General features: G+C 42.3%; 1 protein-coding gene and 1 long non-coding RNA gene across 7 annotated transcripts in view; one reads left to right on the top strand and one right to left on the bottom strand.

Annotated features, from left to right (window-relative positions):
• The window catches only part of SLC15A1 (solute carrier family 15 member 1), a 45,135-nt gene extending 33,417 nt beyond the window's left edge, over nt 1–11,718 (bottom strand). The window contains exons 1-5 of one of the 6 annotated variants that reach the window (XM_053311104.1): nt 11,592–11,718; nt 4,603–4,631; nt 3,886–3,970; nt 3,187–3,328; nt 444–563 (exon numbers count right to left, since the gene is read on the bottom strand). In XM_053311104.1, coding sequence (XP_053167079.1) covers nt 444–563; nt 3,187–3,328; nt 3,886–3,970; nt 4,603–4,631; nt 11,592–11,595 — 380 coding nt within the window. In that variant the 5' untranslated portion in view covers nt 11,596–11,718. Of the gene's footprint in view, nt 1–443; nt 564–3,186; nt 3,329–3,885; nt 3,971–4,602; nt 4,632–7,858; nt 7,878–8,174; nt 8,194–10,095; nt 10,405–10,772; nt 11,150–11,591 lie in introns of those variants that run through there. The other 5 variants (XM_053311109.1, XM_053311105.1, XM_053311106.1 and 2 more) reach the window with 5 other exon arrangements.
• On the top strand, nt 9,503–12,323 carry LOC128351518 (uncharacterized). Its single transcript, XR_008319817.1, has 2 exons — nt 9,503–9,679; nt 10,691–12,323. It is a non-coding gene; the product is annotated as an uncharacterized LOC128351518 (long non-coding RNA).
• Nucleotides 12,324–27,585: the final 15,262 nt, after the last annotated feature.

Below are 27,585 nucleotides of genomic sequence, written 5' to 3'. Positions count from 1 at the left end.
CGTGTTTAGGACTGGGAAGGATCCATGTGGAGGGCCCACAAGGCCAGATCTATCACAAGAATAATTCAAAATGATCTAAATATGTTTTGACTCATGTCTTCGTGTGAGATAGCAAACACACAAAATATCAGATAATCTGATCATCATCAGGAATAATTCCTTAAATAACAGCACAGTTCCCAATTAAAAGCATGCTATTAATTTTACAATTAAATATGAGAACTGAAGTCCTTCCAGGACAGGGCAGATATGCACCCTTATTGATATATCTGAGAAAAGCTCTGTACTTTGCCACACAATAGGGTAATATGATGATGCCAACAGAGAGGTCACGGTTCCAGTAGTTAAAACCACAGTAAACATAGGATTTGTAGAACATTTAATCTCAAAAAATGTTCCAGTGTACATTCATGTGAAAGACAGAAATAAGTATAGCAACTTACACGTGTACATGAATCTGATTTGGAATTCCATCCCTGTCGGAATCTGTCAAGTCATGTATAGAACTTACTGACAAGACTGCTTGCCCAATTGTGTACACAATCGACAAGTAAACAATGGTCCTGTTATTTAAAAAAGCAGACAGAAAATTCATCTTTAGCCACACAGTACAACTCCCATTGCATTCTTGGATACATTAAAGTAACCTGATTTGGCAATTGTCAGGTAGGCAGGTCATATATTATTTTCTCTCTAAAATTATACTAAAGATTACAAAAGTTACATACTGAAAAAGATCGTTTGCATGTGGTTTTCAGAGTGCAATCTGAAAGCCATTTAACGCTATTTGGACTAGGGTAAGCTGTATTTAACTCTATTTGGATTGTGCTAAACTCTGTTTGAACAAGTAAACCATGACAAGAAGATGTGAGCATGTTATTACTGGCCAGACACAAATGTCATTTCAATACCTGACTCTTGTATTATTTCTGCTCTCAGTATCCCTCTGTGCTCTCACACATTTTATATGTGAATACAATATGCTAAATGAGAAGTACAGTGAGATTAACAGCTCAGCCCTAATCATGTTTGCTTGCTGTATATATACTGGTGTTTCCTGCAGCAAACACCAGTATACTTACAGCAAGCAAGCACAGTTATGGCTGAGCTGTTAATCTCATTGTGCTTGTTTAAACACCCATATACATGCATCTGGGAACCCTGGCTTGTTTGCACCCAGATTGCATTTGCTGCATTGGAGTGATTTTTCAACTCTGTAGAAGGACTGTTTTACACAAAATCATACTTAAGAAGGGACTTTCAAAACGTATCTCGCTAAAAGTAAATGCTAAACAGAAGTTACCGCATACAGGAAGGAAAACCTCTCTCGTTTGCTTGCTACATTGTTACATCTTCTTTGCTTGTTTTACTACTACAGGTGGGCCTCATTATCTGAGGTCCCGGCACCCGCAGTTTTGTATATCCATGGTCAGGATATACCTGACCATGGATATACAAAACTCACTATCTGAAGTTCTAAAAATAGGCAAAATTTGCCTATCCGTGGTTCCTGGGTGGTCAGGATATCATTTCCGGCCACCATTTTGCAGGACAGAGCCATTCTGTGGCTCTTCCTTTAAAATAATAATAATAAAAGAAAACACACACCCCCATGATTTTTATTTTATTTATTTATTTGCAGAAAACTGGATGAATTGAGGGGAGTATTACTGGACATCTGGAGAGCATTGTATGGTACTTTATTTCACTTATTTCTGCCTAAAATAAAGGTTATTTATTTTAACCTTTAAGCCCTTTTTTAACCTTAAGGAACCTAACCCCCAATTCCCATTGACTCAAAGTCTTGTTATCCACAATTTCGTTATTCATGCTTAGAGCCCAGAACGGAACCCCTGTGGTTAATGAGGGCTACCTGTACTCAAATGCTTAAAGAAAACATTTCAGAAAGATGAGTGGTCACTTTGGGGAAGCAGATAAATAAATTGTTGAACATTATTTGCTACAACAAGAACAAAAATATCTAAATAGACTATCTCTTATGTAATTGCTACTGTACAAATTGAACACAGCAGATTTCATATATGGCATCCACTGTCAAATACAAAACCAGAATTCCCAGTCCATCAAATTATAGTGTGGGAGCAACTTTGGAGGTTACATAAGTGGAACAGAGAAGAAACTGACAAAATGAGACCAATGAATCCTTTAAATTATTGTAGCTAACTTGCCTGATACTCATTATTATAATTAACAAGCTCTTGCATTCTACCTTCTTCTCAATACAATTCTTTAGTTATCTTTACTGCAATTAAATAAATTTCTATATGTATATGATATTTGAATAATACACTCTGACATTGTAAAGAAGCACATTTTATGAATAAAACAAGACGTTTATGTTATATTCCATAACAAAAACTTACCATAACATATGTAGTGGGCTACAAATTGAAACATGGAGTTTGAAAAGATATTTTTAAAGGATTCCTAACAAGCATGTAAGTAGCCCCATGAGCCATTATAAATGAAACTATACATTTCCATGAAGGAAGCAGCAAATTTAAGGTTGCCTCCTTTTTTTCTGACAGTTATCTCTGTACCTTTACAGAAGCAAGAAAGATAGACGAGGGAATACACCTGTTTAATTCTATCATTACACTGGTATGATGGGGTATACTAGATTATATGAGGGCATACTAGATATACTAGATTAAGGTATACTAGATTCCCTTTTTGCCTGCTTTGCAGTTGGCAAAGAACTTAGAGCATCTACTGGGACAGAAAGGGAACTCTCTCTTTTTAAAAACTGGCTAATACTTGATGACTCCTTATAGGAGTGAATAAAACTAGTTTACATTCAGATTAATATTACATGCATTGAATAATGTTTTGCATGCATAGTAAGGAAGGGCTGATTTTCACCAATGTCCCAGTTCCCTCTGCAGCCCTCTGTGCCTCCCAAAAATATGTCTGAGAGTAGAGGGACCTTCAAGAACTAATTTTCATGAGAGACAGAGAGCTGCATAGGGAAAGGAGACAGATGAAACTTACCCCTTCCCCACTGCACACACAACACTATTTGGTGTGCACGTTAAGTCTGGATATCAGCCACTAACTCACTCCAATGACCCCTCCAAAAAATACTCGTGTCCAAATGAAGTAATTTGGATATCTTCAATCATTCATATCTTCAGATTTGCACTGGTATTCCATACTTGCACTCACTTAAATTTTCCCAGCCAGGTGTCAGCTACAATTGCTCCAAGGATAGGCGTTAGATAGCAGAGGGCAACAAATGTGTGGTAAATGGATGTAGCAAGATCATCATCCCATGAGAGAAAATACTTGAAGTAGAGGACAAGCACAGCTGTAGGAAGGAAACAATGAGACTAATTAGACAAGCAACACTCTGCAGTTGTAGTCACAAGCAGGGCTGGATTATGACATGCGGAGGTCCTAAAATATATAAAGCTTAAAAGCTCCCATAGCATCACAAAACCAGTCAAGAGAACTGCCCTGGTGTGTCACTCACCGCCCACTCCCTGTGCTGCTCATGTTACAGCAGCATTCATCTGAAGAGGTTAACCATGCCTGCAACCATGATGATGGGCATTTGGTCTAAACTGGGCCCTGGACTAAGAAATTTTCAATATAGTTTACAGTTATTTCTGCACAGATTTATATACTAATTATGATAAATAATTGTGTTCCCATATACTGTATTTTTATCTTAGCATAATAAGTTTTAGAGGGTTTTTCTCCTTTATTTTTCAATCACTTAGGTAAATCTTTTAGTTTAGTCATTTTTTTGGTATTCAGAGGCCAAAAAATGGTTTAATCCCGAGCTGGATTCAACCATATAGCTTATATAGCTTGAATCCAGAACTGGCCACAAGCATCTAACCACAGTAAAAAGAGAGTCACCTCGCATTCCATAGTAGGAGAATCTTTCGCAGAATTCATTGATGACAATGAAGAAAATGCTGAGTGGGTAGCCACAGCAACCTGGCTGATGGAGAAGAAAAACAGAAGAAGATAAACTATAGTGTCACTCCAAAGGTGTGGGGAGATGAAATAGATAAGCACAGAACAGCAAAGTGAAATAGATTTTTGTAATCTCCAGCACATACAGCTCCCAAAGCTTGGTAGGACCCAGTTTTCACTTCTGTCAATGACCTGTAAGTATTCCAAACTTATCCTTAAAACAGCCTGTTTAAAACTTCAAAGAAGCATTATTGTGCTTAACCTTTGGCAGAGATTTAAATGAAGAGAATTTCAGATCTGTAAAGCAGCTAGTATTATTTGAGTAGAACTCAAAAAGAACACTTTGCCACTCACATGTGCTGTATTGGGGACACTGTGAAGAGAGTCTATAAAACACTGCAGTTTCAATGACAAGTCACAATAGAAGCTATCCCTAAAAGAACCAAGGGATTTAGGACTCTATGCATCAGAAGCAACACTTTCCATTTTGCCTGGAAAGCAACAGGACACTAACATACCACAGAGGTATGACATTCATATAGACATACAGAGAGAGAGAGAGAGAGAGAGAGAGAGAGAGAGAGAGAGAGAGAGAGAGAGAGAGAGAGGAATAACTACTATCAAATATGAGGCTTCCAAATTATGTAAAACACTTACCACATGTTTGCCAGGTCCCTTATTTTTCTCTAGGTTGGAAAAAAAGTGAGAGAAGAAATTAGGGGGTGGGAAGCAACCTAAATAAGACAATAGAGCACACACAAGCCATTGCTTTACTATTGAGAAAATGAGATTGTCTGTATTATAGACAAATAAACCAGACCTCAAAGAGAGTCTTTCTATGATGTATTCCTAAAAAGTGTGACTACTAATGAAATAAAGAATATGTGAAATTCATGAACTATAAGAAATGCCACCAACTTATAACTCCAACGTGTGTCTACCTTGTACTTATTTTTAGACTGTGAGCCCTTTTGAGACAGGAACCATCTTCTATCTTTTGTATAAACCACTTTGAAAACCACTTTGTTGGAAAACAGTATATAAATATTTGTAATATTTATTTATTTTATTGAAACTTCTTATATACCGCCTCCTCCAAAGACTCTAGGCAGTGAACAACAGAAATACCAACAACAATCAATTTTTTAAAAATTAAAGGGTAAATGCCTGGTGAAATGGATGTGTCTTAAGAAGGGCATAATCTTGTATGTTCTCCCCAAAATATTTCATCTCCATTACCAAAAAGCTGAAATGGCACTAGACGTTTTACACACAGGGCTTTTAACTCGCATCTCCTCTGGAATGGAGGGGGTGCATTCACATATCGGCCAGATTTACCCCGAAGTCCTTGTGAGTTATCGGGGAGCAGTTCACAGACAATTTGGGTTTTTCAACCACACGTTAGAGTGTAGCCTGATTTATATCCAGGGTAAAAAAAATCCACTTTTTGGGGTCAGTTTTTTGGGACAACTTTGAGTTCACAGTAAAGCCTCCCAGTAAACCCGCAGTAAAGCCTGCTGTATGTAAAAGTCCCTGGGGAGGTTTGAGAGAGTAGAGAACATATCTGATTGGTCTTCCTGAACCCATATGAAAAATAAAGGAGTCTTTAGGTGTTCAGTATAAACACCCGAAACTCTCAACCCACTCTACAGGTTCCTTTCCATACTTTAACAATGTTTGCATATATTTGGGCTGAACATTTTAATGAGCAGTTGTGGATAAGAGTAAATGATGGGAAATTAAGGCATTAATAATTGTTGCACAGAAAGTTTTAAAATTTAAAAAAATCATTATTATTATTATTATTTATTTTTACATTTTATATCCCGCTTTTCCTCCAAGAAGCCCAGAGCGGTGTACTACATACTTATGTTTCTCCTCACAACAACAACCCTGTGAAGTAGGTTAGGCTGAGAGAGAGTGACTGGCCCAGAGTCACCCAGCTAGTTTCATGGCTGAATGCAGATTTGAACTCGGGTCTCCCCGGCCCTAGTCCGGCACTCTAGCCACTACACCACGCTGGCTCCCTAAAACTAAAATAATCGTTTTAAAGTAGTATCAGTTATGGGCTCCTTTGCTTTTGGCAAGTTACTATGTGCAAGCTCAGTTCATCATCGCTAAAAATAAGATTTATCTACCTCATGACAATGGTTTTATGGACATGGACTATAAAGTGTACTGTAGCAAAAAGACTATAGTACACTTTAAATTGGCAAAGTGTGATATAAATATTCTGCTCTCCATACACAGACTGACACCACCATCTGTAACACCGAGGTTACTTCAGTTCCCAATTTTAGCAAATTAACTGGTGCATTAACTAGCTGATACACATGAAGTATCCATTTTAGACAGCAATTACAGTAGCATCAACCCCTTTCAAAATAATTCTGCATTAGAACACTATATCAGCGCCAATTTTCTGTAAATATGAAATACAAGGCAAACACATGTGGCAGGAAAGGAGTTGTTTGAATGGTTAAAAGGTCTGCATGCAACAACAACCCAACTTGTGAATTGCCTGTCTCTCCACTGAAAAGAGCGGCAAAGCTCCACAGGAAATACTACTTGCAGCCAGTGCAGATCATGAGCATCTGAAAAACATCTGATCATGAGCATCTGAAAACACTGTGCTGACACAAAAACTCAAGATACTGAACCATGAAAAGCCAAATTCTGTGAGCTATATATGTTGTGCAAATTTGAGCCATCTCAACTCCGGGTGGGTTTTCTCCCCTGGCTTCTCTTTTATCCTCAAAACCCTGTAAGACAGGTAAGGCAAGGCTGAGAAAGAGTTTCATACAAGGTCACTCCCTGAGCCCAATGCCTGAGTGAAGATCTGAACTCCAGATCTCACTGGTTTGAGTTCAACATTATTGTAGCTACGCTAAACTGATCATTAGTTCAGAGCTTATTTATTTATTTATTAAATTTATACCCCGCCCAAACTTACATCTCTAGGCGATTAAACTACAATAATACTACTATATTTATTGCTTCTGAAAGGAGAAAAACCCTTCTCTGAAGCCACCCATCATATTCACTACATACTGCTGTATAGGCAGGGTTACTGCAACCAATACCTAACTTTGTATTACATTACAGAATACAGGTGTCCGACTGTGGATTATGATTGTGCAGAACATCGCGCATGCAAATCACTCTACATACAGTTGGCTTATTTGTACTGCAACTCCAGTTTTAATATCCCCAAGAAAAAGAATTTACCCACACTGATGTCCTTTGCCACTCATTGCCCCAGTTATACTAAAGGTAGTAATACTCAAGTTCCATTGAAAATCAAGTTGGCCAATTTGTCTCTGACATTTCAATGAGACTCAAGAGTGACAGACTTTAATGGGACCATGGCCATTGTGTTTGGTCATGTGCTAGAATAGTCTTACTTCCCTCCCACCCCAAGATCTCTCAAGCTTTACAATTTCCAGTGAGCAAAGCTCAGCTAAAATAGTATGGTGAACTGGAATGCAAGCCTCTGGGGTTGTTGGGTGGTTTTTTTCCCTCTTTTTTTTTTTTTTTTTTTGCTGTTAAAGTTTGCATGACAGTGAAACTGATGTCAGCAATGTACCCAGCTTCATTATCCTGAAGATAAATCTCAAGCACAAGAAGGACTTGTACTTTAGAACTCTAATTTGTAAACTAAGCTTATCTGCAATAGGTAGCTATCACTATGAAATAAAAGCTTTGTTTTTGCTTATTCCAGTAGCATATAGTCCATAGTTCACAATACACAAACTGGCAGTACAGTGGGCTACTCTATACTGTACAGAGTTATGCTGTGCAAACAAAAAACCAAAACTAAAATATTAAGGGAGATTCAGATCCTACTCTTTAACCTCTTCAGTACATGATAACCTCTTCCGTAGATGGTGCCCATAGAAGAAGCCTTACTCACATAAACTTCCCAGCCCATGGAAAGCTAATTGTTGGCATCTTCTAACACAGAGGTTCCCAGTCTTGGGTCCCAACCCCAGATGTTGTTGGACTACAGCTCCCATCTACAGCTCCTGGCTACAAAGGCTGAAGCAACATCATCAACTGGGGGGACCCAAGATTGGGTATCCCTGCTATAAGCAAGTGAAGGGGGGCACTTTTGGCACACCATTGCAAATGTCTGAGAAGTAAGAACATGTTTCCCCCATCACGAACTACCACATGCTAAAAACATCCTGATGACACTTTAGAACTCTTAAATATGCTAAAATGAAAACCATGGTAACAGAGCTTGTTCAGTTTCCATCTTTATCATAGAAGGGCAGCGTCTGAGCTTGGTGTTGTTGTTTTTCCCGGGTGTGTGTGTGTAAATGGCCTCTTTTAAAAATATTTGGCAAATATTTGAACAGGCACAATATGGACCACTGCTTTGATACAAGAAAATAAAATCTGATGTTAAGTATTTCTTGTAAATGGGATAGCATTAGCTGAAATCTAGGGCTCTTTCACCACTGCATTCTAATGAGGTAAGAGGAGGAATACAAATATGCAGGATGCTGAGAGGAAAGTTTATCACTAGAATACTTGGCAGTAGTGCAAAGAGAAAACACTCATTTCTCTTCCTCAAAAATTGTATCCACCAATAGGTTTCATCAGCCACCACAATGCAAGATGAACTGTGAGTGCATTGACATTATTGCATGTACAAGAACAGTGAAGACGGTGTAGGAGGAAAACATTGAACAAGCAGGCAGAAACAGGGAGGAGGAACAACAAATGAGCGTGTTTACACTCCCATACTTGATGGGAAAGGGGAGGAGAAAAGTTCACTTCTACATACATTTAAACAAGTAGATGGTTTTGAGTCTAGCATCTTTAAGAACACACACACAATCAGTCTGCACGAAGTGCTACACAGCTGAGGCGTGGGTTCCAACTTAGAATTTGCAGTATAACACTTTGAAGTAACCATCATGAAGTACAGCCTCTATTAACATCCAATCCAATAACAAAATGATCCCACAAGTGCACACAAGGTATATTCCTTATAGATCAAACCCAAACTTTTTTATTCAGAAGTCCCACCAATGGAACCAATATGCTTTGGCCTGTAGCCTTAACCAATATTTGAATCTCTCCCCCTATGCATCTTCCCTGAAGGTCTGCACTCAAGTTTTGAAGAGAACCAAATATGCCCCCAAATCAGTCAAAATTGTATCCTGTTTTTGTTGTTTGTGCTCATGCCTACTGTTTTATATTATTAGTTTATAAGAGCATAGATCTTATTAAGACAAGGTTTTGGTGCAGTTCAAAACAGACATGAATGAGTATAAATGCAACTGGAGTCCACTGAATTTTATTCATACATGTAGTGTAAGAAATTTCATGGTACTGGCCATTAGGCTTGTGTCAACTAGCCAGCAAAAGAAGGAAAACAGCCTGGCCTACTACTCTCTTTTCACCAGAGGCGTAGTAAACCAAACTCAGCTGATGACATTTTTAATCACACTAACATCTTCACCCATTAATTGCTGCAGGTCCAGCTGTTTTTAAGGAGACAGGTAGTGGGGATTTGGCAACCGTTCTTGCTCCACAATAAGGACTTCCCCAGTCAAGCTCTTGGATCCTTATCAGCTAGCAGGTAGAAACTCAGCCGATGCTGCCTCCACCCTACTGGAGAGTGTGTCTGCTACAGGACTTGGCTGATCTAGGTTATGCTTATCACGCAGATGTCGAAGACACAGAAGCCCTGCCAGAATTATGGCAACCCTGCATGCACCAGGTCAGTGTGCCAAAGCAAAATTATCTTGGGATAGGTAGCGTGGCATCACTTCAGTCCCCATGTCTTCTAAGGATTGGTTATGCTCTGCCTAGGCTGGGCTATTTTCCGGAATCCGAACAAATTAAAACGTGCAGTTTCTCACCGAGTTGTGCTTTGATTCTTAAACTTACTTAACTGAACTAAAAGCGAAAACAACAAGGAAAAAAATGGCAGGAATGAGGGATGTTTTTAAGTTACCTATAGGAGCACTAAAATACATACCTAGCAATAAGCCTGAAACTGTGGTTCACAGGCTACACGGGCACGCCTCCTTTCCGCCTTTAATTATCGAGGCGTCCTCGTTTGTGGGAGAGATTGAAATGGAAATGCATGGATCCGTGAGCACGCGAAAACCAACACTGCAATCCTTGGCATACCTTACGTGGGAGGCAGTTTCCTTGATTTCAGCGAAGCTTATATTATCTACAGTGTGTAGGACTGGAGCCGTCCCCTTGCCGGTAGTTTGTTTGATGCAAACAGCTCCATCAGGTCTCTCACCGCTTGGCAAGCGGTGGTGGCAGCCCCGTGGTCAGCTATTCTAGCCGACAGAGCAGCAGACGCGAGCTCAAAGATCCGAGGCGCCGCGGCGGTGCAAAAAGAAAGCGAAAAGCCAGCCAGTCTGCAGCCCTGCGCGAAGGAAGTGCCTCGTGCACGTCTCCTTAGCAAAGTAAGGCTGCGGCTCCCCAAGCCCACCCATTCCCGCTTAAGCTGGCAGTGGCACACCAAAGGCAACGCGGGGGAAGCAGTTGCTTCCGGGCGTCGTGGCGTTCGTTTAAAGAAGGATGGTGACATTGGGGAGGGGGGAATGCGACACCGTCTCGCTCTGGCTTATCATGAGCCCCTCTCCCCTCACGGCCCACTTCTGCCAGGTTGCCGTACCTTCCAGCAGTTGTGGGGGGGGGGGGATGTGCGCGCCGTGCAGAAATCCAACAGGCGAAGTTTTGCAGCTCCGCCTGACGACTTTCTCCACAGGTCCCGCAGCTCTTAAAGAAGCAGAGGCCCGGCAAGAAGTGCGTGCGGGACCGCTATCAATCTTAGTGAAATGAGCATTCACCTCCTCAGTGTGTGGGCTTCTTCGCTTCTGCGGAGAGGCTGTCGCGCACTCGGAGGAAGAGAACAACAGCGCCATCCAATAGCTGCGTCGGAGCAGGAGCGAGGCAAAAAGGCGCTTTCCACAACAGCAGAGCACCTCGACGAGACGCGGAGCGGCCCCGAACCCGCGCTTTCCCCGCTGCTAGCCTGCCTGAGCGTTTCTTTGGGCAGCCACCGCAGACCTAGGTGCCGCTGGCCGTGGTCTTCCTCTCACAGCCCTTCCGTGCACCCGACAGTTCTGCGCGGCACAGGTCGAGTACATCGCTTCTGTCCATTCCCGCGCTCTCTTGTAGCGGGTACTACTTGCAACGAGCGCCCCTGCTCCGTAGTCTTATGCGCAGCGCTGCCTTCAGCACCCACCCAGCCCGTCCCCGCACACACAGCAGGAAATCCCTTCCCAAGCCAGAGAGCCATTTACCAACCAAGCAGTAACTTAGCACGGGGCGGTGCACGGACACGGAGTCCCTCGGCAAGCCTGCTGCGTGCCTTACGAAGCGGTGAGGGAGGCTGTTCTTCTGATTCCCAAGAGTTCTTCTCTGAAGCCGCCGAGACATAGTCTCCTCACGCTTGGGCGAGCGAATGCAACCTGCCAGCTTCCCCCATACGTGCACACCGCGGCAAGCTACCACTTGGTCAGTGTGTGTGCTTCTTGTAGCCACTCGGAGACTCCCGTCTGTCAGCTCCCACCCCACCACCGGCAGAAAGACCCCCCGTTTTGGAAGCCCTCCTGCGTCCACACAGCTGCCCCATTCCCATCATAACCCATATCTCCCATACATACCCATTGTGTTGCCGATGATGGTGCCGCTTGTCTTGCTTGAACAAGGGTTAGGTGGAGAGGGAAGGAGGTCAGGGCGAAGGCTTTTCTTTAAAGCCTCCACTCTTGGCCTTAGCCCAAGTCCTACCCCACTACCTGGGCAAGGAAACTGGGAGGAGACAAGAGGGAGAAGGGGCTGGATTTTGCCCTCTTCCCGAGGGCAACACACGCCCACACCAAAGGCAGCACTTTTCTCAATTCGAGGGCAGGAGGTGGAGAATGGGAGGTGGCAGTCCTCTTTGACCTCAGCGACCTATTACGGCCATTAAGAAAATGACAGAAAGGGAAATCAGCAGCACAGGAAAGGGTGGAGGGCTACAAAAAAGGGAACACCACACCATCGCTGGGGAAGAGATTAGAAATTTCAGATGCAGAAACATGACACATAGTGTGCTCCGCTTTCCCCCCTGGCAGTTGTCCTGCTTCTTTTACCAACATTATGATGGACAGAAATTCAAGAAGTGAAGTTTCTCCCTCACTGAGTCTGAAATTGAGGCACCCTGTCATCCAGGGACCCTACCTAGCAAGGGAATACAGGTGATCGGGGCTATAAGTGCAAAGCAGGGGATAAGGTGGGCAAGAGACGGGGGTGGGTAGAGACAGTAAAGAAATGTGCTTGTACATGTAGACAGAAAGTAATTTTTTTTTAAGGCATGTACAAATAATTCCTTTTCAGAAATAAACAAGCGTATCGAAGAGGTTTTATTTTACAATTCTGTCTGTAGCTCTCAGGGGCGAAGCCACCATTGGGCGAACGGGTACAAAGAACTTAGGCTGCCGCCCCTCAGGGGCCGCGCCTCGTGGGCCCGACACCCTGCTGCGTCTGACGTCAGACATAGGGGGTGCTGGCTTAGCTCCTGAGCGGGGCCGCGCGGCCCCATTCAGGAGTTAAATGGCCAGTGCTGCATTTGTGGCGCAGCCAGGAGGGGCTCTTCCCTACCTTTAAGGGAGGGAAGAGCCGCTCCTGGCCCCGCTGTGAACACAGCGCCGGCCTGGGTCTAACTCCTGAATGGGGCCACGCGGCCCCGTTCGGGAACTGGACCACGCCCCCTGCATCTGATGTCAGACGCAGGGGGTGGGGAGTGCGGGGCCGCTGCAGCGGCCGGACACGGGCTGCTCGCAGTCTGTCTCCCCCATTGGTAGCTCTGTCTAAGAGTAACATAAGTTAGAAAATGCATATGGCCACCGAAAAAAAGAAAAAGTTAATTTGAGGGGAAATGTAGATATTGAAGAAAACACATGTAGACAGGGCCTATGCTAGGGGGGCACAGGGAGTACATCGTGCCCGGGAGCCAAAGTATTAACTGTAACCTATATTACACATTATTGCAACATTTCATAGCTTATCTATAGAACTTTTGTGGCCTAATGATGATAACTATGATCGCCTGCTTGGCTAAGCCTATTCAAAAGATCAGGCATCACATATTGTATGTTCTGATAAGTCAATGATTTTATCCTACAAAGAAACTTAAGTAGGTATGCTATGCTAAATAGGTATGAAATATTACGGCGCACAAGCAAAAATACAAGAACAATGCTCAACAGCAATGTTTTCACCTTGCGGTTGTCACACACTCAACTTATGTAGAAATGATGCTGCTGAATGCATACCTGAAGCAATAACCTTTTCCAGAATGATTCAAACTGTGTACCACCTGTTGAGTTCCAGTCCTAAGTGGTGGGAATTACTACAAAACCCTATTGGTTGTTCTCTTCATGGTAGGTCTGAAACAAGATGGTCACAGATGGTAAAAAAAATAAGGTAGATAGGCTTAGTATTTACTTTAAAAAAAAAAAAAGAGCTTTCCTAGCCTTTTTTGCGAAAAAATTTGAATCACAGACAGCATGAAAATTAATTGTTCTGGCAATGTTTGATTCAATACTTAGCCTGGCCAAATCCACAAGACGCTCCTCAGACATTGTAGACCTTAAATAATTCTTAATCAGCTTGAGTTTGCTAAATGACCTCTCTGCAGAAGCTACTGTTGCTGGAATTGTTAATAGTATTCTTAAGCTAACACAAACATTTGGAAACAAGTCATCAAGTCTGTGCTCTGTTAACAAGTGCAACAGATCTAATGGCTTTAACTGTGCATTTACAAAATTTGCTTTATGTACTGAGTGTAAATGTTGCATTTATTTTCCAAAATCATCACCTTAAGGTCAGCAGGATATTGCTCTGATAAAGAGAAAGCTTACCCTTAGTACAACTGCTACTACAACTACAAATATTTATATACTACTCTTCAACCAAAGTTCTCAAAGTGGTTTACATAGGAAAATACATAAATAAGATGGTTGCATGTCCCCAAAGGGTTCAGAATTGAAAAAAGAAGCATAAGAGACACCAGCAACAGCCACTGGAGGGATGCTGTGCTGGAGCTGGATAGGACCAGTTGCTCTCCGTGTACTGAATATAAGAATCACCACTTTAAAAGGTGTCTGGTTGGAAGGGGTAAGTACCACTGTGATCAACTTTGCTAGATTATTAATACATTTTGGATCAAAATTTTAGATATCATAAAACAGGATATAAATGAAAATGAGCCCAGTCATTGTCTTGTTATTAAAGACTGTCTGAGGTAGAATTAGTAACAAAAAGACACTGGCTGCCATTCGTGTTGAGGGGTGTAATTTTTATCCCCCAGTTAATTAGCAGAGCACTAAAGAAGCTACCCACTCCAGTTACAGAGTAGAATGCAGAGTTTAGTTGTTGCAGCTATTTATAGAAGACACTTGGAGTTTCTTGTAGAACTAAATACTAATTATTTATTGGTGAAGTACATTTTGGATAGGAAATACCTAATCCTAATCTATAGAAACGACATAATGAATAGGTGGTGGTGGGGAGATATATAAATGTTTCCATCTGCTCTGCAGTGCTCTCTAAGAGGAAAGGAAGGGATTCTGACTCATCAGCACAGGAAATACTTGTAGAGTCCTATCAGGGGTCATAGAGTAGAGACAGGTAGAACTGTTAGGGAGACCCTTACTCACAATCTCTACTCCCAATGCCCCTAGTGGTCATTAGGATAGTTGGTGCAAAAGGTCAATGCACTGGAACTCCATCAAGTCGGACTAGCACTGTATGCGCTGAAAAACGTTTTGCATGCACAGAAGTGAAGGAGTGATCTTTGCCAATCCCTTTGTGCCTCCCTGACGGTTGCAGGACTGAAGGGTGCTGAGACTAAGCTGGTGGGGTAGAGGCCATAGCTCAGTGCTTGGCATGTACTTTGTATACAGAAGGCTCCAGGCATGTCTCTGGCATTCCCAGCTAAAACTATGAAAGATCAGATCTAAAATCCTGGAGAGTCGCTGCCAGTCCAAGTAGACAGTACGGAGCTTCATAGACCAAAGGTCTGACAGTATAGCAGCAACAACAACAACTAATATTTATATACCGCTTTTCAACAGAAGTTCCCAAAGCGGTTTACATAAAGAAATAATAAATAAAAAAATAAAAGTAAGATGGATCCCTGTCCCCAAAGGGCTCACAGTCTAAAAAGAAACCAAAAGACAGATACCAGCAACAGTCACTGGAGGTGACTATACAATTACAATTTAAAGGAGAGGAGAGCTGGTCTTGTGGTAGCAAGCATGACTTGTCCCCATAGCTAAGCAGGGTCTGCCCTGGTTGCATATGGAGACTTGATGTGTGAGCACTGCAAGATATTCCCCTCGGGGGATGAAGCCATTCTGGGAAGAGCAGAAGGTTTCAATTCCCTCCCTGGCTTCTCCAAGATAGGGCTGAGAGAGATTCCTGCCTGCAACCTTGGAGAAGCCGCTACCAGTCTGTGAAGACAATACTGAGCTAGATAGACCAATGGTCTGACTCAGTATATGGCAGTTTCCTATGTTCCTAAGTACAATTTACTGTGCCTGGGACTAATGGGAATTGTAATTCAGCAACCTCTGGAGGCCCCCAGGTTGGGACCCACTGCTCTAGTGCATGAGAAATAGGTGGAATGAGTTCATAAATAAATATGCTCAGAAACAGAGGTGGTTTAAGAATGGGCTTCTGCTACTGTTGTATACTTTAAAACTTCTACGAGGCCATTCACTGATAGCAGTATATAGTATATTATTTGGAGGGAGCAAAAGTAGACTATTATTGCAAAAGTATTTTGATATTTCCTAAGCATGTATATATTGCTGGTAAGATGCTTTCTCAACTCCAAACAAAGCTTAATAACTCATTTTGAAACAGTTGGGCTGATCCCATCTGCTCTCTGTTGCTGAGCTGTGTTCAACACTCACACAAATCAATACTGTGCTAGTTTGCCTCTTTGTCAGTGAAAGGTGAACCTTTAATTAAAATCCAGTATGGTCTTTTGCGGAAACTATGTCCTGTACTTTCTACTATTTCTAGAATACAAGAGTAACTAAAATCTCATTAAATCTAACGATTGTTGAAAATGATTACACCATTTCTTACCGGCTTCCTGTTTTGAGGTGTAGCTTGCACTATGTCAAAAATGCTCTCCAAAACCTTTGAAACCGTGAGCAAGTTCAAAGACACATATATTTAAATCTCCCTTCCATTCCCTGGTTGCCTGCTACGCTGCTTCTCCCCCACCTCCAGTACTCTAGGCTGCCTCTTCCCTCCCCCAATCCTCCAGTCCCCCCTACTTGCTCACTCACCACCTCCGTGGCAGCTCCTAAAGTTCCAGGTGCTGCAGTGATGGCTCCTAAGCGATCCCCAGCTGCTGCCACCACGGCCAGGCTACAGATGCTGGGCTGTGATGTCTCTAAAAGGCCAGTAGCTGGGAAAGCTTAGGAGCCATCAGTGCAGCTTCTGGAGCATTGGGAGCCATCGCAATACCACTGGTGCCTAAAGCTCCAGGAGCCGGATTTCGCAGCTGCTGGCCCTTAAGACATCGTGACCCGATGCCATGATGCTTTTATAGTGCCAGTGGCCAGAAAAGGCTTAGGAGCCGCCGCCACCATTGCAATGGCTCCTAAAGCTCCAGAAGCCACAGTGATGACTTCTAAAATTTCTCCAGCCACTGACACTATAAAAAACAGCATGTCAGGCCCTGAGAGCCAGAGAGGTTCCACTCCATTACTCTCTGGAGAGAGGAATGGAACAAAATGGATCCTCCCTACTTCCCGGCACTGGATATCGGTGCTGAATGGTGGGTGGGTGGTGGCCACCTGCAGAGCAGGGCAGCCACAGCTAACTCAGCAAAGAGACACCTTTTTAAATGGTGATTCTCTTGTATGAAGCAGGGAGAGAACAACTGGCTCTATCCAGCCCCTCCAGGGCAGCATCTCTCCAGTGGATGTTGCCTAATTATTTTTTTAAGATTGTGACACCTTTGGTGACAGGGGACCCTATTATTTATGTATTATTTATCTTTCTATGTAAACCGCTTTGAGAACTTTGGTGGAAGAGCAATATATAAATATCTATTGCCGTCATTATCATCGTCATCACTGCGGCCTTGCTAAGGAAGAAAGGCATGCACCAAGAGCGTGCACCCTAACAGGAAGAGGGTACCTGTGCTGCTGGTGGCGGGGGAAGAGGGCTGGACATAGGCCCATGCTGCCCTAGCTATGCCAGTGCACATCATCTGCCTCTAGCCCTGTGATATTACTTTGCTTAGGTCAGAACAGGACTCCTAAGCTCACCTTAGACAAACAAGCTGGTGGCAACCGTAACCAGACCTCCTCAGATGATCTTAATAGGCTTCATGACAAAGGAGACTCTCTCTTAAATACCCCTGTAAATACAATGACAGGTACAACTTAAGAGTTTTTTTAATGAGATGACTTGAAGGGAGATTATATGAAAACAAGAGGTTATGGGCTCAGATGTGTTTGGGAACATGAGTGGAAGTGCATGCTAAAAACAGATGACTGCTTTTGTTTTACCCACACACATCCCAGGTTCCAGAGCCTCTAGTACTGAAAGATGCTCTCTTGGGGGTGGGGGGGACATACAGTGCTAACTACCTCTAAGACATGACTAAATAATAGGGGGAAATACACTAGAACAATTTTATTAGCATTCATCCATTTATCAAAAAAATGAAAAATGACCCTATTGGCCACCTTAAAATTATGCACACTTGATGTGGTCCTTCTCAAATTATTTTGGAATTGCCCTCAGTGTGGTTCCTGTATTACTTGCCAGGGTGTGTGGGAAACTAATATTTCCTTTTTGTCGTGGGCTGAAAACCCATAACTGCAAACTAGTGCCCACTGTGATGAGAGAGCTATGAAGGGGATTTGGTGCACTGTGGAGCTCACTTTAGCTGTAACAAAACAGTGAAAATCTTTGAAGTGTAGCATTTTGAAAGTCTGATGTGCTGTTTTCTACTTACATCAAAATACACTCTTGCCTGCAACTCAGGCTATCCCTCCTGGTGTGTGAGTGCTAATGATAAAAAGAAATATGTTGCAGATTTCCATGAAAAGGAAAGTATTTTATTTCATCCCAATCAAATTCATATAAATACCAAATTATTTCAAAATTATCTGTGGTAAATTTGTCCAGAAAGCAAACTGTCAACATTGTGAGTGATGAGCTATTCCATCTTTTATTTTCGGAGAAAGACAAGATATTGTTGCTTTATCTACCAGGAAATGGCCCGTGTGCCTTGGAAATAATGTGTGGTGTAGTGATTTCAGACCATTTTTTAATCATTTGTTTCACCACAAGGTGTAAGCTTATTTAGTTTATTTATTTATTCGATTTCTATAGCTCCCTTTTAAAAATGGCTCAGGTCAGTTTACAAAGAGAAAGAATAAATAAATAAGATGGATCCCTATCCCCAAAGGGCTCACAATCTAAAAAGAAACATAAGACAGACACCAGCAACAGTCACTGGAAGTACTGTGCTGGGGGTGGATAGGGCCAGTTACTCTCCCCCTGCTAAATAAAGAGAATCATCATCAGAGGCGTATCTAGGGAAAATAGCGCCTAGGGCAAACACTGAAATTGCACCCCCTGTCCAAGCATCTGACACCCATCTTTCAGATAACTTTACCATAATATCAGCTGAAAAATACAAGTCAAGCTTGTTAATCTTTTTATCTTTCAAAAACTATTTAGCAGTGGACTTAGCCAGACCAAAAAGGGCTGGAAAACTAGAAATTTCAGTATGTGGGGGCTCATGAAATACCCAAATACTATGTGGAGATGTACTTGGAAAACGAAACAGAAGTGCCTGTCTAATTTTCTCCTATGCATTGTAGCATCACCATTACACAAGTTTTAAAAATCAATGGAGAATTTGACTTTTCCCAGATACTCTGTAAATAATTAAAGGATATGCAGAGTAAACTGTGTCACTGCTTGGAATATATTCTAGTCTTTCTGAAAGTTAAAATGAGAGAAAGAGAGCAAGAAACTCCCAGTGGGCCTTAATATTAAGGGTTTCACACTGATTCAAAGACAAACTCACCATTAACAGCCATATTAGCAAGACATCACATTTAACTCACTTATCACAAGAAGCAAAGTAAGAGCAAATGAATACAATCCTAGTTCTTAAGCGTCAGCTCAGTATTCACAAGCCCTGATTCTCTGTACATAGTGCCAATCTGAATATGTGTACAGTGTCTTATATTAAATATTTATTATTATTATTTTTACCTGTAGCCCCTTTGGGGGGCTTCCTAAAGGCTGGGGGGTTTGCAAAGATTCCCCCTCACCCCACTGGCCTCTACAGGTGAAACTCGGAAAATTAGAATATCGTGCAAAAGTCCATTAATTTCAGTAATGCAAATTAAAAGGTGAAACTGATATATGAGACAGACGCATTACATGCAAAGCAAGATAAGTCAAGCCTTAATTTGTTATAATTGTGATGATCATGGCGTACAGCTCATGAAAACCGCAAATCCACAATGTCAGAAAATTAGAATATTACATGGAACCAAGAAGACAAGGATTGAAGAATAGAACAATATCGGACCTCTGAAAAGTATAAGCATGCATATGTATTCAGTACTTGGTTTGGGCCCCTTTTGCAGCAATTACTGCCTCAATGCGGCGTGGCATGGATGCTATCAGCCTGTGGCACTGATGAGGTATTATGGAAGACCAGGATGCTTCATTAGCGGCCTTCAGCAATTCTGTATTGTTTGGTCTCATGTCTCTCATCCTTCTCTTGGCAATGCTCCATACATTCTCTATGGGGTCAGGTCAGGCGAGTTTGCTGGACAATCAAGCACTGTATACTTTTCAGAGGTCCGATATTGTTCTATTCTTCAATCCTTGTCTTCTTGGTTCCATTTAATATTCTAATTTTCTGAGATTGTGGATTTGGGGTTTTCATGAGCTGTACGCCATGATCATCACAATTATAACAAATTAAGGCTTGACTTATCTCGCTTTGCATGTAATGCGTCTGTCTCATATATCAGTTTCACCTTTTAATTTGCATTACTGAAATTAATGGACTCTTGTACGCTATTCTAATTTTCCGAATTTCACCTGTAGGGCCTCACAGGGATCATTTGAGCATGTGCAGTGGCCGTTTTTAAAAATAATCTTTTTTTTAAATTTTAAAAAGGCCACTGAAAACAAAATGGCCACCGCGCATGCTCAAATGGCCTCTGCAAAGCCTGGCATGACCTAGAGCCCCACAGAGGCCATTTGAGCATGCACGGTGGCCATTTTGTTTTTGGGAGCCTTTTTTTTTTAAATTAATTTTACAAAATGGTGCCCCCCTTCAAGTGGCGCCCGGAGCACGTGCCCTGCCTGCCCTACCCCTAGATATGCCCCTGATTATCATGTTAAAAGGTGCCTCTTTGCCAAGTTAGCAGGGGTTACATGTGCTTAGACCTCTACAGTTAATCAGACAAGTTCCAAGAATAGTGTTTGCACGATGACACAGACTCTGTAATTTTTGTGATAGTGCAAGAGTGCTCTTGCATAACTGTGTGAATGTTATATTGCAACGTGCATGTAACATGCTGTATGCCAGCCATTGTCTCGTGAAATAGATGCTAGCAGCTTCTATATAAAGAATTTATCTGTAAATAGCAATATATACAATTAATAGTTTGCTGAGTACACTTGATGATTGATTTTTGCTCTTAATGTAATAACTCTCAATAAAAATACCTTTTTATTGTGCAAGCAAAGAAAAACTAAAAGTTGGTAAACACAATGAAATAAATTTGTTGTAAATGATCTGATGGATTCTGCATGACAGCAGTGAAGAAGTGTTCACCAAGTATGTATACCACAGACATTTTAAGTATCACATACATTGTTCACATTTGCCATGGAAAGCAGAACTGCATCTTTAAAAATTGCAGACATAATCTGCAATAGCAGACCTCTTACACAAATGACAATTCTTTCATGTATAGAAGTTGTTCTTAGAATATAAGAACTTTGTAACCCATAAAGTTAATAAGAGCGCTTTTGGTAGCATTTCAACTGAAGGTAACATGGGCTGATATCCTGACTAATGAAGCGTGCATGTAAGGAGACCTTGAGGGCCAGCAACATGTTTCCAGTTCTGCAGAGTGGTTCCATGATGTCTACACATCTAAAGTTTGGGTAATTGTTCCAAGGACAATGCTCTTGATTCCTGACATTACTGCCTGTGGAGATGCTTAACACTTTCATTTCAATACACCATAAGGAATGCCTTTGCATGTAATAAGTCAGGGGTGCACAATTCAAATGCCCTGGTGGGTCGAACCTACTGTGACTTGGTGTGTGGGGGGGGTGAGGTCAATTTTTAGGGCACCTATTAAATTAAATTAATTAAAATTTAAATTAACACACCTGTGCATTTCAGGTGTAATGGAAATGAAGGGGACTGAGCAGAACCAGGAGTAAAGCAGACAGATGTACATGACAGTTTATCAAAAAGATCAAATGCCAGTAAGGGAGATAGCACAGGTCAATGCCAGGTAAGAGACTCAATGTATAGATGTTTATACACCAATGCCAGAAGCCTCTGAGCCAAGATGGACAAGCTGCAGTGCTTGGTTGCTAATGAAAACATAGCTTAGTGGGTATAATACCTCACTATATAGTACACTGCTCTGGGCTCCTTGGAGGAAGAGCGGGATATAAAATGTAAAATAATAATAATATAATGGTGAGAACCAGTGGGACACTATTATTCCTGAATATAAACTCTACAGAATGCAGGGTGGGGCGGGGGCAGATTGGGGGTGGAATAGAACTGTATGTTAAAGAAGGGATAAAATGCAACAAACTAAAAAACCTAGGAGGACCGGAATCCTCCATAGAAACAACATGGGTGAGAATATGAGGACTGGAAGAAAATGTGTTACTAGGGATATACTATCGTACCCTGGATCAAAAAACTGAGAGTTACCTGGAGTTGGAGAAGCAAATTAAAGAGAGACAGAGCTGTAATAATGGATGACTTCAATTACCCTCACATAGACTGGGCAAATTCATGTGTGGGTATTGACAGGCCAGATTTTCTAGACATGCTAAATGATTGTGCCTTAAATCAGTTCGTCGCAGAAACAACCAGATAGAAGGCAACCTTGGACTTAATCCTGAGTGGTGTCCAGGACCTGGTGCAAGATGTCAGAGTTGTAGAACCACTGGTGAATAACGACCATAGTGTGATCCAATTCAGCTTATATGCGAGTGGAGTATTGCCAAGGAAGCCCAACACGGATGCGTTGGACTTCAGAAGAGGAAACTTCTTTAAAATGAGGGGACTGGTAATAATGAAGCTGAAAGGGGAAGTTACTCCAGGAAACATGGAACTTATTTAAAGCCACAATACTAGAAGCTCAGTTGGAATGTATACCAAGAAGGAGGAAAGGTACCACCAAGTTCAGGATTCCACCAGTGAAGCTAACAATTAAAGCCAGGGAAGCTATGAAAGGAAAGAAGACTTCCTTCAGAAAATGGAAGTCCTGCCCAAATGAAGAGAACAGAAAGGAACATAATCTCTTGCAAAAGAAATGCAAAGAGACAATAAAGGATGCTAAAAGAGAGTTTGATGAACATATATCTCAAGGGGAATAACATTTTTTAAAACTATATCAGAAGCAGAAAACCTGCCAGGGAGGTGGTTGGGCCCTTAGATGATGAGGGCATGAAAGGGATTATTGAGGATATGGAGATTGCAGAGAAGCTGAATATGTCCTTTGCATCTGAGTTCACAGCGGAGGATACTGACCGCTTCAGAATGGTGCTTCACAGGTTTGGAGGCTGAAGAACTGGGCCAATTTGAGGTGACGAGAGAGGATATTCTCAACTGTCTTGAAAAACTAAGAAATAACAAATCGCCAGGGTGAGATGGCATCCACCCAAAAGTTCTGAAGGAACTCAGATGTAAAATTGCTGATCTCCTAGCAAAAATATGTAACTTGTCCCTACCATCAGGTTCTGACCCATAGGTCTGGAAAGTAGGTACTGTAACTCTTATTTTCATCAAGGAATTCAGGGGCATGTCACAGATCGCATCATGCTGCCACCACGTGTCACGGCCTGGTCGGCACTAGCCCTGTGATTTTTAAGTTTAACCACTGCCACCAAGTAAACTGTTAGGCTTTCTCTGGCGGAGTCTACCGAAGCCAGCTTTCCAACTTCTTTTGTTTTAAAAACTAAGTCGTGTTTACAGCATTGGGGAGAGTTGATACCCCCAAACCAGGCCAAGTGAGTGGCAGAAATGGAACCCAGGCCAGTGTCATTCCTAAACAAGGAAGCATCCCCAGTTATAGCAATGTTATTAAATCAGGTCAGTCACCCCATTTTAAGCAAAATGTGTATTTTCACCATGCACACTTAATATATACAGTAAAATTGTGCCGTCGAGTCAGTGTTGACTCCTGGCAACCACAGAGCCATGTGGTTTTCTTTGGTAAAATACAAGAGGAGTTTACCTTTGCCATCTCCCGCACAGTATGAGACAATGCCTTTCAGCATCTTCCTATATTACTGCTGCCCGATATAGGTGTTTCCCATAGTCTGGGAGACATACCAGCAGGGATTCGAACTAGCAACCTCTTGCTCCCTTGGCAAGTACTTCCCCATTGCGCCATTTTAATATATAGTTCAGTTGAACTGGTATTAGCACTCATTCTGCAGGCAGAACCAATGAACTGATAAAAAATATAGGTGCTTCTGAAGAATCTTCACTATGACCTGTCACCTGACACACAGAGGGGGCCCCTATGCCTTCACCAAATGGCATATCTGAAGATGTATAATAAATCATTTCTGCAGAAGCTCTTTTGGCTCTTGCTTCAAGTTGTTCATTAACAGCTGATCAGAGCTGACTGCCACCCGACTCAGCTCTGGCATAGACTTTGGAATGTTTGAAGCACTCTTACCTGGATGATAATCCTGTAGTTCTTGAAATCAATTACTCTGTGGCATGGTGTTAATTTCTTCATGCATGAACCAGAATATCCACTTGTGGAAAGACGGCAATTATGTCTGCCTACATCTTGGGGTGTTGTGAGTCCTAAACAAGCAGGCTGCTAATCAAATATTAAAAACAGTCATTACCTGTGGCCAGTCACCACTAATACAGCACAAAGGAGTTCCCTTCTTAAATCTGTGCTTACTCACCATTCATGAAGTGAAATTTGGAAGAGGTATCTGCACAGTGACTCAACAGTGTTTCATTATTGTCATCTTGTACTCTAGACTTTGGAGATTCAGTGCCTCAATGCAGTAAGTCATTTCAGATGTCCCTTTTTTGCAATTGCATGATGAAGTATTGTTTCAAATGGGATCAGCTTTCTACTTTCCCTTTTCTCTGTCATAAGAAATCTCCCACATCCAAATTCTATGTCTAAAACTTTACAGAAAGAAGGCAATAGATCATGAGGAGAAGGGAAAATAGGAGTGTGTTCTTCTATGCCTAGCTCCTAGTTGGTAAGCTGCATTTAGAAGACACCATCTTGGAGGAGGAAGATGAAGCAAATATTTTTTTTAACAATCTGATGTATCCCATGATATCACAAAATCATATAAGGCACCTTTCCAATTATGCAGCCTTTTGCTCCATGAGTCATAACATGTGGATATCATTTGTTTACCCTGTGTTTCTGAAAAACTTTCTACATTCTGAATCCCTGTCAAGGAACCAATGTTCGCTGACCTGAAATAAGTAACAGTTCATGCCAATCTAAGACCATGCCAGCAACAGATCAACTTGATATTGTAAAATGATAGGCAGATATTAAATACAGAAACATGTATGCCTAGTAACATTACCTCTGGCAAACACACAGGTAGGCTAATGCTGCAGGTGCGACTCTGAAATTCCCATGACTTTGCCAGCAGTATGAATATGTTATCTCATGGCACTTTTAGATACATGCGTGACTTAGGGAAGCACTACTATGTTGTGCAAGTGTAAGAGGGGATAAAAGCCCTCTGGCTTTTATTAATGATCCAAATCATATATTTAAATAGCAGAGTTGGTTTTTTTTTTTTTTTTTTTTTTGCAGTGAACTATAGAAAGAAATTATACATCCATTGGCTTGGAAGAAATACAGACTGAAGCAGTAGCTACATTGCACTGCTAGCCCATTGCCATTTGCTGCTTGAGGCAAATGGTGAGCTACATTGGCCCCCTTGCAGGCTCTACCCCTGGGCAGGAACCAGCGCAGATACTACCAGATCCTTCACTGGCTTCACTTCTTTCACCAGCTCAGGCACTGCCCAACCCTCTTCCCAGCTCAATGCCAGACCTCAGCTTCAGAGGCGTACTGTTGCTGCTGGCTTTTTGCACAGTGTGGTGCCTCTGGCAATGCCAGCTGGCCTCTCCTTGGTCTTCAGCAGCTCTTCCCCATTTTATTTTCTGCATTCTCTTTCCTTCAGCACTAAATTTGTCTAGAGCCAAAGTGGACAAGTTTGATGCTTGGAGGGGAGACACCATGGAAGGTGGGGGGGGGGAGGGGGGGGAAGCAGAGCTATTGCTGACTTCTCCTTTAGCAGTGTAGTGGAAAAGAGAAAAAACCAGGGGTAGTTCTCCTTCTCTCGGCACCCCAGTAGCTGAGACTAGGTGGAGTGCAAAAAGAGGAGTGGGCAGCAGCACGTCCAGCACAGGAGGTGAGGACAGAGCTAATGAGGGGTGGGGTAAGCAAGGGGATGGAGTGCTGGTGGGGGGGCGGGAAGAGAGACTAGAAATCGGGCCCTGGCAGTGCAGATGAGGCAGGGGTGGCTTGAGTAGGCAAGTGAGAGAGGGCCTGTGGCAGGGAGCAGGACAGGGTGCCCACATCCAATGCCTCATTGTGCACTTCCTGTGTAAGGCTGTCATCTCACCTGGGCCATTCCCAGACGGTGATTTTAATTTCCTTCACCACAGGAAAGGCAGGTGTGTGTTCACATATCGTCCAGATTTACATCAAAGTCCCTGCGAGCTATCGAGGAGCACTCCACACACGATTCAGGTTTTTCATTGCACATTGGAGTTTTACCCGATACATGTCTGGAGTTTAAAAAAATCGCTTTTTATTTTGGTTTATTGGGCAAATTCAAAATATCTGGCATGCCCTGTAACTCACAGTACTTCATCACTCTTAATTCCACGGTAAAGCCTGCTGTCTGGGAAAGGCCCTGGCCTCATGGGGAAACCACCTCTGTACATTTGTGTCCTGCTTTCAGATAATACCGTTTCAGTGCAGATCATTCTTAATCCCCTTAACCTTTTGGTAAGTGTTTGTCAGGGGAGAGGGAGGTGGAGGGATCCCAGTGAAAGGTGATTTTTCTCAGGTGGCGTTCTGCTCTTCTGGGGAAAAGCCTCACACTTCCTGAAACATCACCTTTTATTGCCAAGAACAATAATCAAGATGAGGAATAGGGCTCGCTTGCTCCACATTACTCCTATTTATTTTTCATTGCTATATGTTGTGCCCAGGACCATCCGGCACCTGGAGAGTTGCTGAGTGTGGAACATGTGGCAGTCCAAAGGACAATGATTTAATTTATGATGTACTCTGTTAGCCCTATTGCAGAAAATGGATGTCTTCAGGGGCACACAGATCTCAGCTCTGCCCCACAGTATTGTACTGTAAGCCATGCTGTCCTGTGATAACATGGCCCTCCCTTTTAGGCTTTGGGTGGACACAGTGGGCTGCAGCAAGAAACATTTTGTTCCAAGCACCTGAAATGTACTTTGAGTAACACCCACCAACTTGCATAGAGGATGGAATCAAGCAGTTTTACTTGGTTTGCCAAAGTTGCTAGAGATTTGCTACTTTGGCAGTGAGAGAAGTCAATTTGGGATTCTAGGGGACTTGTGTGGTCTTCTCTGTGTGATCCTATGCCCCTGCAATGACTTCTGAACCAGTACCTTTATCATTAGATCATAACAAAGCACCCTCACCTCCTGCACCCTCTTTTCCAAAGGCAGCTCACATGGTGGAAGCTGCCTTGAACTTCCCACAGCTTATTAGGAAAGGGATGTACAAAACACTCTTGTGATTTTACTTCGATTAAAGGCACTCTTTCCAAAACTTTCTAAACATAGACATTTTTATATAAGAAAATTAAGAACAATTTTAGCAACAATCCTAAGTGACATTAGCCAGAGTCAGAAGAAACTAATGGAAATAACTAACCCCAGGGTTCCCAATAGGCCAGGGCTATCAGAAATATCGGAATTCCAACAGGGACATTCCCTCTCTCCCACCACATGGAGACAGCAGATTGTGGGGCTATTATTATTTATTTATTTATTTATTTATTTATTTACGCAGTCAGACAGGTGTTATTGACTGGTTTGTTTTATCCAGACATCGTGTCCTTCCCAAGAACCTGGGATGGCTGAATTTTATTGTCAATGTTGTTGTTGTTGTTATAGATATCGTCGCAGAATATAGGCTGTTCCCAGTAAGGTTGCTTTTTGTAATTGGCTGATGATGATTTCTGTGGCCCCTATGATGTTGAGATGCTCTTCATGGTCTTTTGGAACTTCACCCAGGGCGCCAATTACCACTGGGATTATTTTGGTCTTTTTCTGACACAGCCTTTCAATTT

This window comes from Hemicordylus capensis, chromosome 3 (assembly GCF_027244095.1).
Source record: "Hemicordylus capensis ecotype Gifberg chromosome 3, rHemCap1.1.pri, whole genome shotgun sequence".
NCBI lineage: Eukaryota > Metazoa > Chordata > Lepidosauria > Squamata > Cordylidae > Hemicordylus > Hemicordylus capensis.
The sequence above is the reverse complement of the archived record's forward strand: the minus strand, read 5'-3'. Positions and strand labels throughout refer to the sequence as shown.